Source organism: Magnolia sinica, chromosome 14 (genome assembly GCF_029962835.1).
Source record: "Magnolia sinica isolate HGM2019 chromosome 14, MsV1, whole genome shotgun sequence".
Taxonomy (NCBI): Eukaryota; Viridiplantae; Streptophyta; class Magnoliopsida; order Magnoliales; family Magnoliaceae; genus Magnolia; species Magnolia sinica.
In genome coordinates this window covers 28,639,408-28,658,093 of record NC_080586.1, presented here as the reverse complement: position 1 = coordinate 28,658,093, position 18,686 = coordinate 28,639,408, and the positions used below count along the sequence as shown (strand labels likewise).

Below are 18,686 nucleotides of genomic sequence, written 5' to 3'. Positions count from 1 at the left end.
GATATTTAATGGTAATTTTTTTAATTACCCCGTTGTCGACACACATGCGCCAGCTCCCATCTTTCTTTAGGTGTTAATAACGCTGACATAACATATGGGCTCATGCTCTCTCTCAGAAGACCCTTATGGATCAATTCTTCCACCTGCCCATGAAGTATCTCACGCTCTTTCGGACTCATTTGACAGTGAGTGTGGTTGGGCAAGCTAGCCCCAGGTACGAGGTTTATATGATGTTGAATGTCCCACATGGGGCAATCCATCGGGTAACTCGTCGGGCTGGATTTCTTTAAATTTGTTCAGCAACGGCCTTAAACTTGGAGGAATGTCTAAGGGCTCCAATTCCTCGCCCTTTGCCACCATGACGTACACCTCGCCGGTTTCTTTAGATTCCTCCATAAAATTCCGAATAGTCAAGAGGGAGCTCCTCTCCACTTTAGAAACTTTAAGTGGTTCTCTAGTATTATAGGGGCAAGGATCATCTTTCAACCATCCTTGACGAAGACAGAAACATTGTCTCGTCCTCGGTGGGTCGCATCACGGTCTGATTGCCATGGTCGACCGAGTAACATATGTCACGCTTCCATGTCGACCACGTCACAAAGTACTTGATCCTTATAATTCATACTAATTGAAAACAAGATAGTGCATTGTTCGGTTACCTTGGTCTTGTTCACCTTTTTTATCCAACCAATCGAGTAAGGGGAATAATGCTTTGTCATAGACAGCCGCAACTTGTCCACCATCACCTTTGAGACGATGTTCTCGCTACTGCCACTGTCTATGATTACATCAGAGACCTCGTCATTGACGGTACACCACGTCCGGAATATATTGTGCCGCCGCGGGTGCACCTCCTTCCTTTGAGTGTACAATAATCGCCTCATGACCAAGGATTCGCCATGATCATCAACCAACCATTCGTCATCACCAGCTCTTTCCTCAGCGGCTTGTTTATCTTCATTAGATCTTGGGCCTTCTTATGCTACATCACCTTCAATGCTCCCTTCGTTAATGGCCAAGTACGCTGCGAGGAGTTGAGGGCAGGTGTTTGATAAGTGGCTCGATTGGCCATAATGGTAACAATTGTTCAACGTTGGCCTACCATAAGGATTTGAAATCCTACTCAGACTCGTTATTGTGGGTGCCGCATGTTGAGGCCTAGATGGACTGCTCCCCGTATCACGATTTGTGGTTATAGGAGATTGAGGATGCCCTCTTACTAGTTCCTTTCCTTTGACCAACATTGGATCCTGTGTAGAACTCGTCATGGGGGGCCGAGTCGAAACATCAGGCCAAGTAGGGACTCTTACAAGTTGTGTTTCTGCCCTACTTGGCAACTGAACTGCTTCATCTACGGTCCCGACCAGTTGCATCTGAACTGGGTCCTGAATTGCCGATCGTAATATGCCTATGAACAGTGCTACCTTTTGCAATTCGGTCTTCAATAAGTCATTCCGCGTTGCCAACTGCTGAAATTCTTTGATGTAATTTGTGACAATTAGACGTGTTGGTAATTTTGGTATTGTTGGAACAATACCTGTTCGTAATCATTAGGGAGGAATCATGATTGAAAAAGGTATCTTATTCATGGCCATGATCGGATGGGCACCTTGTTCTGTCGGGCACATGAGAGTTACAATTGCTCCCACCATGAAGAAGCATCAGATTTTAATTTGAACGGAATAAATTTCACTTTCTTATGTTTTGGCACGTCCATGTAATCAAAATACTGTGCTACTTTGGCTAACCAATCGAAGAAGTCTTCTATATGTAATAAGCCATTAAAACTGGGGAGTTCAACCTTTCCTTGATAGTCTCTTTCAACACAATTTAGTCGATCATCCCCATAGACCGGTCGTCGGGCAACAACACTACCGATGTTCTTGTCACTGTAGCTCGACTCATATGGGGTTGCCTTACGATTCACCTCCGTAAGTGCTCTACAGAAATAAGGGTTGTGCCATACAACGATCATGGGTGACTGAGCATCGCCTTGGGCTCGGGGTGGAATTAGCGCATCCACAGTACGGTCGAGGGTTGCCTGCAGCCTTGTATGGTCAACTAACTCTCTTGGTGGAAAGTTTTCATTCTTCCCAATAGATAATGAATCCTTGGATCATCGTTCATATGATTTCGCTCCATTCCATCGTTAGTTGCCACCAGGCCGAGGGGAGTCGTCGCTCTAATACAAATTGACATAAGGAAGGACGTGATGAGGTTGATCATCGTCTTCCTTACGGATAACTACTCCGAATCTACGAAGCTCTCTGGACTCCTCACAGAGTTCCCTCAAATCCACAAGGGATAAAATAGAAATAATTTCTAATCAATTCAAAAATAAATTGATTGATGATAAGAACGAAATTACAATCCTTTAAATAATGAGTTCAGACCTAGGATAGAGTTTTAGACTCAAACTTCAACTCAAAAACCCTAAAAACATGACTTATTATAAATAGTAAACTACTATTTATAGACGGTCATCATTCCTACTAGACTTCATGGTTTTTGGCCAAAAATAGTAAGTGTCCAATTTGGCCTAACCACATTATTCTCCTAATTTTTCTAAGCCCATTTCATGTTGGGCATGACTCCCACAACAAAAAGGATCAAAAGTTATGATCGAGCTAAAACTTATTATTTATAATAAAAACGAAACTAAAATAGATTTTTGACCATCGATATGATAAAATCTCGCAAATCCGGCATGGGCAACCCAGCATAGCGGGGTTGGTTGGCTAAAGTAGCTTCTCCTACCCCAAAATCATATAATGATAGGTTGAAAAACTCGCTCCGATTTGCGAGATACGACTGTTTTAAGGTTTGGACGGTCCGGATCATTTCTGCCTCCAATCGAGCTTTGTCTAGTCCGTCTTTGCCATGAAAGTGTCCGCGACCCACTCTACATCATTTCAGCATAACAATAAAAAAAGAAAAATAATTCATTTTTTTGAGGTGGGAGTTTCTGCGGGAGAGAATAGTCGAGGAAATAGGAAATATTGTCGGAGAATGGCCGAAAAGTAAGAAAGATCACTGGAGTGTGGTGGAGAAGGAAGAGCCGAAAAGAAGTTCCACATTAAACCAAAAAAAAAAAGGTTTGGGGAACTTTCGTCCCAGAAAATTAAAAAGTTATTCCACGTCTACAGAATTAAGTTCTTAAAAAGAGGGACCATAAGTGACTCTCATCATACTTGTTTCCTTTCTTTAAAAAAAAAAAAAAAAACCCTAAAAAAAGTCAATCAATATCCATTCATTTTCTAAAAAGTAAAATAAAATCAATCCTATCCAGCGGTTGTATCGACCAATGAGTGTGACTTTCAGGATATGGAACATATCTGCTCTCCTCCTTAATCTAGATGTCTGGCCTGCCTAATGAGCTGTTAGCGAATTATCTTAGCCGTTCCCACCTGATGAATGGCCTGTAACCTGCGCACGTGTGTGGCTAATCGCTTTAAGTTTGTGCCATTTTTTTTTAGATGAGGAGAATTTATTAATCATTGTCAAAATTAGCTACGTGGAAGTTTGCTCTGGGCGTGTACGCCCTGCCCATCCACGAAACCACAAATACCAATATGGCACACGTGTATGAGATCCGAGCTTTCCATCAGGTAGACACCCTGTTTAGATCTTTTGGTCTAAATTAACGCTGTTTACTCCTATTCAGGTAGACTGCAGTCTGAAAACAGATGGATGGCTAGAAACATTTGTTTTAGTCGTCCAATCTAAAACTGTGGAGTGCGAAGTGCTGACTCTCAGTTCAAAAGATCTAAAAGTACGGCACACCTTATGAAAAGCTCAGATCTTGCACACGTGTCCAATAATGGCGTGTGTGCTTGCGTATGGCTGGGATGGCTCTGCACGAAAGTTTTGACTCCTTTGTTAATTAGCCGCCAATTTGAAAATGGTGGTAACTCTTTTTTCTTTTTCTTCTTTTCTCATACGTGGCACTGATGTATAGCTATCCAACAATCCAAATTGTGAATCCCGTCGTGTATGGTGCATATCTAAAAAATCACACTAATCAAGCAATTCCAGCCATTTGAGTAGTGGCTATCAAATCGGTGGTTAAAGGTAAAATAATAATTTGTTCATATGATCTCAGCGTAACTTTTCGGTATACTCCACTGACAGTTGGATCATCATTCATCGATTTGATTGGTCTGGATTTGTATAAAACCATGTCAAGTTTATGGTTGAAGACTCACCACCATTTTTAAAACAGCGCTGAACTAACGGATTTCGGGCACGGATTGGATACTGACAAGGTCAGTAGCCAAATGGCTACTAAAGTGACGTCACCAAGCTATGTGGACCACATCATGAAGCATGTGTTGTATCCATACCGTCCAACCATTTTTGGAGATCATTTTATCGCATTACAAAGAGAATAATATAGATCTAAATTTCAAGTGGACCCACCACAGAAAACTGTGGGAGCCGTCACACCCACCATTGAAACATTTATAGGGCCCACAGTGATGTATTTTTGAGATCCATCCTATTCATAAGTTAACATAAAGATAGATGAACTGAAAACAAAAATATCAACTTCATCGGAAATTATTGTGGCCCCTAAGAAGTTTTGAACGGTGGATGTCACTGTCCCCACTATTTTCTATGGTGGGGTCCACTTAAACTTTAGATCTATCTCATTCTCTTTGTAATGCCATGAAACGATCTATAAAAATGGTTGAACAGTATGGATACAACACATGCATCATGGTGGGATCCACGGAGCTTGGTGACTTCGGTAGCGATTTGGCTACTGACCTTGTCAGGATCCAATCCACGCCGCGAATTTCCTGCAAAAGGTTCCCTTGCTAGAAACCTAGGTGGGGTCCACCGTGATGTTTGTGAGAAATCTACCCACCCATCCGTTTTAAAAGCTCATTTTATGATTTCAGACCAAAAGTGAACAGGATCTAAGACTCAAGTGGGCCGCACTAAAGGAAAATATAAGGAAATTCCTACTGTTGAAACTTCCCTGAAGTTGAAAGTGATGTTTACATACCATCCAGACCGCTCATAACGTCATTCCCACTGGGATGAACTGAGAAAACAAATATTAGCCTGATTCAAGATTACCGTGCCCCCAGAAATACTGTACGTCTAATCATCACATTTTTCAGCCCGCTTGAGTATTTGATTCGGCTCATTTTTAGCCCATGTTCTAAAATGAGCTCAAAAAACGGATGGACACGGTGGATTTCTAACAAAGATTATGGTGGGCTCCACTTGGCTTTCGCAGGAAATCTGCGTATCAATTAAGAAATGAATCGTGTCGGACCGGATCGTCCAGAACGGACGCGGATTTCCCGCAAAGTTCCTGCGCAAGGATGCTGATTGGGGCCAACTGAGATGTTTGTGAGAAATCCATCCTATCCATCCGTTTTTCTAGATCATTTTGGGACGTTCAACCAAAATTTAAGTGCATCGAACATCAAGTGAACCACGTGAGAGGAAATAATGGGAATTCAGTGAGCACCGTTGAAGCATTCTTATGGCTATAAAAGTTTTGTATATTATTATCTTATTGGTGTTTTCATATCATCCCACTGGGAATGACCTTATGAACGATTTGGATAGCATATAAACATCAAGGTGGAGCTTAGGAAAGTATCAACGGTAGAAATTTCTTTCCCCAATTTTACCTCTCGTGTGACCTAATTGAGTTTTGTATCCTCTTTATTTTTTGTCGCACCTCCCTAAATTGATCTCTAAAAATGGATGGACGGAATGGATTTCTCATATACATTGAAGTGGGCCCACCCAGCATCCTTGCGCAGGGGTTTCGCAGGAAATCCGCGGCCGTCTATAACGCCGTTTCACGAAAAAAATAAAATAAAGAGGCGTTGTACGGACTCCTCTACAGTGCTATTTTTTTAAAAAAAGCTCTGTGAGGCCCATCGTGGGTATATATAACATCCACTCCGTTGATTAGGTGATAACTCTTATTTTAACTCTATAAAGTAATTATCAGCCTGAAAGAGAACTAATATTAGATTTTTTTTAAAAATGTGAACAAGGTAAAAATGCGCCTGAAACGTCTAACTTCACGTGTCTGACCTGCCTGACTTTTTCATCAGGCTCACTTTTGTATGTTCCCTTCACCCCGGTGAGTTACACCTGATGAACAGGTTTGATGATAGATACATACCATGGTGGGCTCCGCACACAAACCTATGGTTGGCGCGCCATGTCCATTGTGGGAGCAGATTAAGTGTTACCAATGGCCTTACCGTGTGTGGCCCACCTTGATGATTTTTATTTTTTATTTTTGGTATATCCATGCTGTCCATCCATTTTTCCGTAACATTTTAGGATGTGATAGAAAAACTTCAACGGATCCGAATCTCAAGCGGCCACAGAAGTGGAAACAGTGTATCACAATTAAAAGCTTTTGGCGGGCCACAAAATCTGATATTTATGTTTTCCCTTCATCCAGGCTTGGTTGACCTTATCAATGGATTGGATGAAAAGAAAACATTACGGTGGGCATTATCATAGCCCCAGAAAGTTTTTAATGGCAGGCGTTCAATTACCACTGATTCTTGTGGTGTGGTTCAACTGAGATTTGGATCTGCTTAACTTTTGACAACACTTCCTAAACTGTGTAGGAGAAACATATGGATAGCACGGATATACAACACATCATTAAGGTGGGCCCCACGGTAAGAGTAACACTCGCTAAAGTGTAACCCAGGCTGCCAGGCAACGCCTAATCCGCTCACCCCTCCTTTCCCTGTGGTGTGGACAACCTGAGCTGTCCATGTCTTCTTTTTTTTTTTTATAGTGCGGCCAAAATCGAAAAGCAAACCTGACGTAAAGAGTAAAAGATGTGGTTCAGACACGTGGTGGGCCCACCGCGAAAGACAGCGTTGCTGAGGATTCCGGTACCATCTTATCTCTTTCGTGGTTCAAAATTTGGGCGCGGATTGCGGAGTGACACAGTGAGTAAACTCTATAGGGCCCACCGTGATGCATCACGTGTCATTATCCACGCCGTCTATTCGTTTTTCCAAGCACATTTTAGGGGATGAACCCAAAATTAAAGAATATCCAAAGGTCAAGTGGGCCACACCACAGGAAACAGCAGGGATAGTAATTTTCACCGTTGAAACCTTCCTGGGACCCACAGTGATGCTTAGTTGTCATCCAACCTGTTCAAAAGGCCACGCGTACATGGATGAAGAGAGAACACAGATATCAGCTTGATCCAAAACTAATGTCGCTCCCGGAAGTTTTCAACAGTAGCCGTTCAATTGGTGTGATACACTTTGAGTTTGGAGATGCTTCAATTCCGGGCTCATGCCCTAGAATGAGCTGGAAAAACGGATGAACGACGTGGATAAAACACATAGATAACGGTGGGCCCCACAGTTTACAGACCGCGCTACCAATCCGCGTTCCTGAAATTTCTGCTGACCTATTGCATGCGGCCCCATTACACGCATGAAACGTGGCAGATAAGACAGGAACGCCAACAGTTGCCTCGTATGATGGGAAAAAAAAGCCACCAACTCACTTACCGAGTCCTTTGTACTTCGAGAAATGCTAGAGCTATTCGCGGCACACGTGCCAATGCGGCAAACTCGCGGAGTGTCGATCCTCTCCTGGTCTCTGACCTTATGAACAGGTTGTATGAACATGAAGGTGGGCCTTAGGAAAGTTTCATCAGTGGAGACCATGACCACCACTGCTTTCTCTGGTGTGGCCCCCCTGAACCTTGGATTTGCCTCATTTTTAGGCTTGTACTCTGGAATGACATGACAAGATGGATGCACATCATTTTATACTAGGCTCAGATAGAGGGGATGGAGACACGTACCATATCCCTGGGACCCACAATGTTGTTTATATACCTCAGGTCGAGCTCTGTGTGTATGTGTGTATGTGATATATATATATATATATATATATATATATATATATATATATATATATATATATATATATATGGAGAAATGGAACTAGGAGTCAATCTCATGGGAACTTCCCGTGAGGTCAAGCTATGTGGGCCTGTCGCATTGGATAGGTCCCCTTTAAATTATGGGATATACCAAAAAGCAGCCGTATACAGGACTCAGGCAGGCCATACCATCTAAAATCATGTGAAGAGATGCCTAAAACATATAAAAGCACTTGGCGGGGCTCACCTAAAATTTGGATGCGTCTGAAACATGATTTGAGCCCTCATCCAAGTGGTCCACACATAATGGATGGGTTGGATTTGTGAACCACAACTCAGTGGGCCTAACAAATGATTATAAATGCTTTAATGGGATGGTAACCCCTCTCAACTTTCGTATGTGGGGTGGCCCAAACAAGTTATGGATTGACTTGATTTTTAAGCTGGAGGCCCATCGTGGAATGGTGCATCTCTAACATGGTAGATGTTCGATATATATATATATATATATATATATATGATCTATCCATAAATTGGATTTTTAATTATTTTATTTTATCCATCTGTTTTCCAATTCATGGATGGGATGGTAAGAATTTTGTGCTGGAAGTGATTTTGAATGATTAATCAAGTCTACTTTTCCATAAATGATCTTGACCATCCATTTCATAGGCAATTATTACAGTGGTTAGAATTGTCGATTTGCATGATTTTTGAATGGTTGCCTACGAAATGTGTTGTGGAACTTGAATCGAATCAAGTGCCCTGTAACCTTAGCATTGAAATAGATCAGTTAATACTAGGGCTGTACATCGAGCCGAGCCGAGTTAAGTCGAGGTGGGCCAAGCTCGGCTTGACTCGTCCATGCCATACTCAAGTTCGAGCTCGCCCTCGAGCTCAACATTGAAGCTTGGCTTGTTTGCTAAAGCTTTCGAGTCGAGTTCAAGTCGAGTCGCGTTTATCTCGAGTCGAGCCGAGTCTATCTCAGTAGAGTGAGGGAAAGAAAAAGAGAGAATGGGGACGGGTAGGGTCAGGTAGGGTTTTTTAGTAAAAACTTTTAAGTTTTAACTTCTTTTTTTAAAACTTTTATATATATATATATATATATAATATTTAATATTAATATATTACTCGACCCGAGTCGAGTTGAAATACACCATGGTCGAACTTGACTTGAACTCAACTCGAGCTTTAGTAAATAAGCTTGACGCGCCTTGAGTCGGCCTTTCAAGCCGAGTCAATCCGAGCTGAGTCGAGCCGAGTCGAGCTAGCTTGACTCATGTACAACCCTAGTTACTACTGAATATGTTTAGATTGACCATCTATCTAATCACCGATTACGAAGAATTAGGCAATATACAAAGAAGAAAGTTTATTCTTAATGTTTTTTTATTTTTTTTTCCTTCTATGGATAAAAGATTTTCAATTAAACGGTGATAACTTATGTTGTTCAACAATAAATCAATATGTATTTAAAGTAAAAACGAAGTCAAATCCAATAATATAAATACTATTATATGCTTAACTACAATTGGCTGAAAGGTAAATAAAAGAGGGAGAAAAAAGAAAACTAATGACAGTCCTTTCGTCACCTAATAAGATATCAGGCTTTGTAGGCAAGACGATCAATGGGTATGGAGGCTAGTTCACGTGCTTAACTAACTTCATAGGTAAGATGATTGTTAAAAATGACAATCCGTTTCTTGCATGATTAAGCTTCATTAAGCGAGACAATTATAGTTTACAGGAATGGTCATCTATTTGTCACTTGGCTAGCTTTGTGGCAACGCAGTTGTTGGGGCGATTACCTGTCATTACTCAAGGTTAGGTTCCATGGCAAAATGGTCGATGATAAGTGGATCTTCGATAATTTGTTCATCACACAAATGGATTTAGAACAAAATGATCGTTAGAAACAATAATATATCCATTACCCCGCATGGCTAAACTTTGTGGGTGAGACAATCGTGGTTAATCAATCGATTGTTCGTTACTTAGTCACGTACTTTGTATGCGGAGGTTGGTAAGGTGACACTCTATTCGTAGCTTGGAACCAAACTTTGTGGGTAAGAAAGTTGTAGAATGATTATTTATTCGTAGGTAAGACTATCACAATTGGATTACCTGTTAATTACTCAAATCGAACTCCGTAGCGAGATTAATGATAATTCATTCATTACTCAAGTCGAATCTCATAACAAGATAGTTGACAAAATCTATAACCACATAGGTAAGAAGGTCCCACTAACATTTTATTCAAAATTTAGAGATCTTTCCATATATATGATGGTGTGACTACAGACATAGGGTGGAGAGTTAACTAATTATAATTTAATCGATTTGGCTTGGTTTTCAGTATTACACTAACGAACAATGAAGGAGTTTAAATAAATACTGATATAAGTGTTCAAGGCAAACAAATGATAAGCAACATTGTGTTGAAAGAGTAGTGTTCTGTTGGAGTGACATTTTATTTATAAATATGTGAAACAATGGCTGAAAAGTGATATTTAGTATAATGAGAGATTGAGTATTCAATATCGTGAGTGATCTTTCATAATTCGTACGCAATTACCTGGCCATCAATCAAACTTGGCTTATTACAATATATCATGTGTAACAAGAAATTATCTTTTATTTAGTCATGTAATCTTGTGAAAGTCTCTTAGGACTCCATGTAAGTATGGTCTTTCACATTCTGCCATGTATATGTAAAAAAAATATTATCTTCAGCAAGTTACATGATTATACTCACTATTTCAAGCTATTCATATAACTATGAACATTCATGTCTTATAGCGTGTAGATGGAAATCATTTTGCATTTATTACTCTACTAGAGTGATATTTATAATCATTATTTCACAATCTCCACTCACACATTTAGTTTTTTTAAATTTCAATTCCAACTTCATTTTATATGTGATGGTTCCCTTTTCTCATCCATCCGCTTTGTACGACACATGTCTTATGGCGATAGCCAACTTGGCCTTTAACGATTCTCCCCTCGATTATGATGACCACTGTCTGTCATTGGTCTTTATGGCCAATTTTATCGTTTGAAAGACTAATTTTATTGTTTTAACGGTCAATTTTGTCATTTTAATGACCATAAAGATTTTCTTTATCATCTTAATTGAGATAGTATTACTATGTGGTGATTTTAAATTATATGTTTTGACAGTATCATATCAAGTATAAATAAGTAGGACTTACTATTAATTGCCCACCCCACCTACAATAAAAGACAAAATACACTAGGCACAAAGTCCTTATAGTGTCTATTTGTAGCCTTTAAATGGATAGTGAAAATAAAAACTTTTAATTCTCAAGACTCAAGCAATCCCTGCTATCTATGTTGTCTATTTGTGATCTTTAAATGGACAATCAAAATAAAGAATTTTTTATTTCCTAGATTCTATGGGAAAGATCTGTTAACTAGGCCATTCAATGAAGGCACTATAAAGCCTTAAGGCATCAATTATGTACAATTATGTACAAATGAGGGACATGATTTAGTCATCCAGACGGTCAATCTTATGGTCCATACTGTTAATGAATGACATGTTCAATATTCCTAGATTAATTGGTTTTTAGCCGTTTGATCAGTAATCCACAAATAGACAGTCCAAAGAAATGTATGCCTACCAAGAAGCTTAAGATTTGATGCGTAGGATCTTCTAATCTTGAATATTTTTTTATCCTCATTAATATGAATGGAGGTAACATGATCAACACTCTGGATCAATTGATCTATTTACACCTAATCTGATAAAGTCAAATCATATAGCTTAGAAGACACCACATGGCAATACTATCTCAATTAAGATGAAGAAGAACATCTTTACGATCATTAAGATAACAAAACCAACCGTTAAAATGACAAAATGACCATAAAGATCGACAATGGACAATAGTCATCACGACCAAAGAAAGGATGATCTTTAGAGGCCAGGTTGGTCATCATCATGAGACACATGTCGCACAGGCAGATGGATGAGAAAAGGAAACCACTACATACACATGAAGAATTGGAATTCAAATTTAAAAAGTGAAGGATATAAATAAAGATTAGTAATAATTATAAATATTTATCTAATAGAGCAACATATGCAAAGTGATTGTCATTTACACATAATAAGAATGAATGACTATCGTTATATAAACAACTTAAAAAAATTAGCATAACCACGTAACTTGCTAGAGATAGTGTATATATATAAATATATATATATATACACGCACACACGTGACAGAATGTGAAAGGTCATACTTGCGTGAAGGCTTAAAAGATTTTCACAAGATTGCATAATTACTTAGAAGATAATCTCTCATTATACATACCACATTTTAATTGGCCAAGCTTGCTTAATGACCAACTAATTATCCAAAGATTATGGAAAATCACTCATACATTGAATGCCTAATCTCTCACGATGTTAAAGATCACTTCCCAGCCATCACCTCACGTACATATAAATAAACCAAAGAATAAAGAGCTCCAGACCCACGCAACTCCAATAGAATACTACTCTTTCAACACAACGTTGTCTATTCTTTGTTCATCAGGATACTTATATAAGTTTTTATTCAACCTAACTCCTCTATTGTTAACTAGTGTAATACGACAAAGCAGTCTTAATCGATTATATTAGAATTAGTTACCTATCTACTTATGTTCGCGGTCACACCACCAAACTTTTAAGAAGATCTCTACATTTCAAACAGCAGACTAGTGGGGCCTTCTTGCACACGTGCTTAGGGATTTTGTTGACCATCTTGCCACAAGATTTGACATAAGCCACGAATAGGCAGTCATTAATCACGGTTGTCTTATTATGAAGTTTGATTCGAATAACGAACATGTTGTTGAATCACGACAATTTTGCATATGCAGTGAGGTCTCAAGCAACAAATAAATAGTTGTTATATGGCTATCTTACTTATAAAGTTTGGTTCCAAATGGTGTATGGAATGTTATCTCACCGACTTTTGCATGACTAAGTAACAAACATTTAATTGTTTAATCACGACTGTCTTGCGACAAAGCTCAGCTGTGTAGATAACGTAGATTGTCGTTTCTAATGACCATCTTGCCACGAAGTTCAGTCATGCGATGAACAAATTGTCGATCCATCCGCTATCGACCATCTTGCTATGAAACGCGATCCTGAGTAGCAAATAGACGATTATCTTTAATGACCACCTTACCACGAAAACAACTGAGAGATGAACAAACAATCATTCCTGTGAATCACGGCCATTTCGTTTAATGAAGCCTAGTCGTGCAATGAACAGATTGCCGTTCCCAATTACCATTTTGCTTATGAATCTAGCTGAGAAAGCAAACCAGCGTTTGTGCCCAATGACCATCCCGCCTACGAATCTTGGTATCTTACTGGACGATAAACGAACCACCATTAATTATCATTTTATTTTTCTCTATTATTTATCCTTTTACGCATATTACAGTATTTATATTATCGACTTCACTCTCAATTTTTTCTTTTAATACATATTGACTTATTATTGAATGGTGTAAGTTATCGCATGCTTAATTGAAAATCCTTTCTCCAAAGATAAAAAGAACTTATCAGACGGATGAATCCTCACTATTGCAAACTAAACCTAACTTGCCCGCCTCAAAATTTTAGCTAGGTTATGTTAGGTTGAGTTGAGGTTTGGCTGGGCTTGAGATCAAATTCTTCAACTCGAACCAGTAGGGTTGGGCTTAGGTTGATGCCTATGCGACTTGTCCATTTCAAACCCAATGGTGTATTATAAATTATTGTATTTAATATATGCATGCAAAAGGATCTCAAGTGCGGGCGCGGATTAGGTACTTCCCCTGCTTGTTCGGAGCTCAGGACAGGCGGAGGCTTTGAGGGCCACTGAGGGTCCACTGTGATGTTTTCGTTTTATCCAAACCATCCATCCATTTTTCCATATCATTTTAGAGTATTGAATAAAAAATAAGACAGATCCAATGCTCAATTGGACCACACCAGAGGAAGCAGCGGTGCTAAGTATGCCCACCGTTGAAAACTTCTTAGGGTCCACCATGTTTTTTATTTGCCATCCAACCAGTTGATACGATCATATACACTTGGGTGAATTGAAAAATAAAAAATAAAAATATCATCTTGATCCAAAACTTTTGTGGTCCCTGAGAATTTTTCAATGGTAGGAATCTATTCCCCACCTTGTGGTCCATTTAAGCCTTTGATCTTCTCCATTTTTGTTTCAATATATAAAATGATATGGAAAAATGGATGGACGGTTTGGATAAAATGAAAACATCACGGTGGACCCTCAGTGGCCCTCAGAGCCTCCACCTGTCCCTAGCTTTGAACAGGCAGGGAAGTACCTAATCTGCCCCCCTCAAGTGCAACCGGTTGAATAACAAATTGCAGTCTACCTAGTAGATAACTTCCAACCTATTAAATGCATTTGACAGGTTGCCTAGGCATCAACCTAAGCCCGCTTGGATCCTTACTCTTGCTCCGGTGGTGGACTCTAAGGAGTTTCAACACCTAGACAAGGTTTCGAGTATCCATAGGTGGTGAAATCCCACTACGGCGTGAGTGTGTGCGTGTGTATTGAAAAAAAAAATAAAATCTAACCTATTAAATGCATTTGACATCCATCCCTTTCAATAGGTTGCCCGACCACGAAGGTCACCTGGTGCAAAGATCAGCCCATCTACCCATCAGGTTAGCCCTTGATAAATAGTGAAAAACAAGTATGGTCTCACACAAGATTATATTCCTCATGCGGCTAACCTATTGATGGATTGACTGTGTATACATATGAAAGGTTGGTTGGAATCAACTAGGTGGACGGTGACTTGTAGTCCAACCGGTTAGACTTAAGACCTTCACCATATAAGATACTCTAACATAATAGAAGATATTAAATTTTTGGTTAAGCCAAAGATGGGTTAGGGTGGAAGACATGGTACATTGTATTAGGTTTGGGTTAGAGCGCTTGGGTTGGGTATAAGGTTAGACTGGGGCCACCGGTTAATCCAACTTGATGTCTGCTTGGGCTTAGGTTGACCCTCAACCACCCAACCAGCCTAAGTTAAACTTGTACGTGGCAAACATTTATGTACTTGGCGGATGGATTAATAAATGCTGGGGAACGCATTATAGTCGACCCAACTTAAAAATATAAAAATTAAACGAAAATACATATAGTATTTGGTATACCGAAGGTAAAGATAGTTGAGATTAAAAAAGACATTAATGCAAACAGGAAGCCAACAGGAAATTCATCCTGGTCCGAACTCAAACCAAGTCGATATATGTTGAAAGAATGGTGGTAAATAGGTTTTACAACTCAAAAAAGAAGAGGCTAATGGCATACACCCGAATTCGACATTTCAGATCTGATTTACCGTGTGGCTGATGGAGATGCTGCAATTCCGTAGGTTCGGAGCTGTGATCTCAGCCGGCAGATACCCACCGCTCCTGATCCGACTCAGTACTGACTCGACCCAACTCGGTACCTGTGACCAGGTCGGACTCGGTCCAGGTTAGTCCAGGCCAGACTCAGATCGGGTCGGGCATGCTCGACTCAGTACCGAGTCGGGTCGAGTTCAGGTCAGGTATATTTCAAAACCGGGTCGAACCGGGTCACACAAATCGGAAACTTTGGGGATTACACTGTTACGATTGAAACTTTCGTGGGCTGCAAAAGTTTAGGATCAGGCTGATATTTGTGTTTTCAGTTCATCCCAGTGGGGATAACGCTATGAAGGGTTTGGATGGAGTATAAACATCATGGCGGGCTCGGGAAGGTTTTAACAGGTGGTGTTTTCATTCTATTTATTATTATTATTTTTTTCTCTCTCTGTTTTGTGCCACTTGCATTTTGGATCTGGCTAATTTTTAGGTGCAGTGTTATGATGAGAATCTGAAACTAATGGATGGAGTGGATTTCTCACGGACATCATTCTGGGCCACATAGCTTCCGCCAACAGTAACGTCTTGTTAGCCATAGGTAATTCGCGTCCAAGAAATACAAGGTGTAGTCAACGTCATACCTAACACCCGATGTGAGATATCGATTTCAACACGCTACTGCCATAAAAAATCATCTACATGTGAATCGACAGTGGCACATGATCACCCACTTGCTGGATGATCCCAACCATCCAAATAACTGGTCATACTCTAGATGGCCCATGAATAAAACGCCACGTCTGATCAGTAGCAATCAAGTATCAAACAGTCCACATTCATCCTAAAAAATAAGTCCAATTGGCGTTTTTCTCCTGGACCATGATCCACAAAAAGTCGGATCCTGCCATAAGGACGGCTGCAATCATCCGAAACTCATCCACTATGGGACTCAAAAACATCAAAATGGTAGAAGCGCAATTATCTTTATTCAAGAAGAAGTGAAGATTTGAAGTACCTGAAAGTGATGATTAACGGCAAAATCCTCTGTTTTATGATGCTTTCAACCTCGTTTGCGATTTGCGAGGAATCGATTTTGAGCTCTGCGAGAGTGGCGCCTTCCTCTTTTGCGATATGCATGGATTGGAAAACCTCTTCTTGGGTCCCTCCAAACAGGGGCGCGCAGATTTGGAGATCGCTCGTCGCCATTGACAGATTTGGTTTCTCTTCAAGAGGATTTCTTCTGTGCGGGGCAGCAGCGAGAGTGCTAGTGAATTAATAATAGCCTGAAGGCGATATTGATTTTTTTTTTATATATACCATTTTGCCCCTGAGCTGCTGTCCAGTGGTACTGGTGGTAAGGGGAAGATGTCGGGCCCACATGGTGTATTTATCACGTCCAACCCGTCCATCAGATGTGGCCCCTCAATTTACTGTACAACCCAAACATCGGCTCTATGGAAACGGATTAGCTACTCCCCTTCCACCAGCCAATGGCTGGTGGTCGGTGCTCTGTGGGCCCACCATGATGTATGTGCATCCATGCCGTCCATCTATTTTTCCAGATCATTTTATGATATGAGACAAAAAATGAGGACGCCTCCTACCCCCGCCTGTATCTAGCCACGAACGGGCAGTTCTGTTAGCGGACCCACCGTGATGTATCTGCTAATCTACGCAGTCCATCTCAACTCTCACATCATTTTAAGGCATGTGAACACAACTGAGGCAGATCCAGCGCTCAAGTGTACCACACCGAATAATAAGCTCGGGTTGCCTTCTCTTTTTTTTTTTTTACACACGCGCACACAACCCCACTTACTCACGCGGTAGTGGGATTTCATCACCCGTATATACTTGAACCCTTGACCGGGTGTTTGAAACTCCTCAGTCTACCACCGGAGCAAGAGTAAGGATCCGTTGCATTGAATACTCAAAACGCAATGCAAGAGTCATATTTGTGTGGTCAAAATGAGCGTCGGATCTGCCTCATTTTTTTTTAATCCCTTAAAATGATGTGAGAGAAGGGATGGACGGCGTAGATTAGAAGATACATTACATTGGGCCCACCAACAGAACTGCCCGTTCATGGTTAGAGACGGGCGGGGTAGGACGCAATCCGCGTTGAAAAATGAGGTAGATCGCAGCCTCAAATGGACCACATTACAGGAACCGGGAATAAAGTGGAAAGAGACGCCTACCCTTGATCCTAACCAGGGCCCACATGGTTTTTAGAACAGCCTAAGTTTTGTCACGAACGTTCAATGATGGCAGATGGATGGTCTATACGGCATGGATTTCCGTATACATAACACGTTATGCCCTTCAGGAAAATCAAGGTTGTGCGTCCCCTTTCAATTTGTCCCACGTTCTGTGGCCAACCTGAGTTTAAGTTCGGGATGATTTCTGATACTGAAAGAAAAGTGAGGCGAAGAATCTGATGAACAGTTCAGATTTCTCGAATGCATCACGTGGGGCCCATTTCCTGTGGTACCGGTAGCACCGGGGCTCATCCTCTCGCCTCTGCTGTTATAACGAAGAAACAGGAACTCGCTGCGCTCGTGTCAGAAGAGAAATTTATTATTATTATTATTATTATTATTATTATTATTATTATTTTAACGCACGCATTTACACCACACAACTGGAACCAATGACCTCTCTGTTGAAACTCTTGTGACGCTCCACAATCACTTCGAGCTGTACACGAGTCGAGTTAACTCGGTCGGTGAAGCTCGACTTGCCTACTTCAAAAATAGATTCCAATCAAGTCCAGATTGGTTTTGGAGCTCGAAAAAATTTCGAGCCGAGTTTGAGCTTGCCGGAGCTCAACTCAACTCGAATTGATCCTTACCTTGAATCGGCTCGATGACTCGGTTATTTTGATATTGATGTTGCTCGCTGAGTGTTTGATGAAATGACTCAACGAAGTGTTGTTCCGGGTGCATACATTCTCCGTAGGATCAACTGGTGGCGAGGAAGGAATGAATATGAAACAAATCACTGAAATTGCGGGTAAATCGACACTAGTGAAGTATGGAATTATGTCCAAGTATCGTAGAGGGGGATGAATATAACTTTTCAAAAATATTAATCCTACTTAATACAAATACCAACTTTTAAACGAATGTAAGTAAGATTAGTTGAAATCAAGAGCAATCAAAACAAGGATAGTTAAATATATGAAGGCTGCATTTTATCAAACATCTTGTGTGCATAACTTAAACATTGCATGAATCATTGCAAACACAAGTAAGATCAAGCATTATAAACACAACGATATATAATGGTTCGTGTTATGGGGAAATCTGAACAGGGTCAGGATCGGCCCAAGCCATCCGAACCAATTAATAGGGCCTCGGAAGGAGAACATCA

The 18,686-nt window shown here is 40.4% G+C and overlaps 1 protein-coding gene across 2 annotated transcripts in view; it reads right to left on the bottom strand.

Moving 5' to 3' along the window:
* LOC131224783 (bifunctional 3-dehydroquinate dehydratase/shikimate dehydrogenase, chloroplastic-like) overlaps positions 1-16,614 on the bottom strand; it is a 43,361-nt gene extending 26,747 nt beyond the window's left edge. For both annotated transcript variants that reach the window (XM_058220148.1, XM_058220149.1), the window contains exon 1: positions 16,330-16,614. In XM_058220148.1, the coding sequence (XP_058076131.1) occupies positions 16,330-16,520 (191 nt within the window). In that variant the 5' untranslated portion in view covers positions 16,521-16,614. The remainder of the gene's footprint in view (positions 1-16,329) is intronic.
* Positions 16,615-18,686: the final 2,072 nt, after the last annotated feature.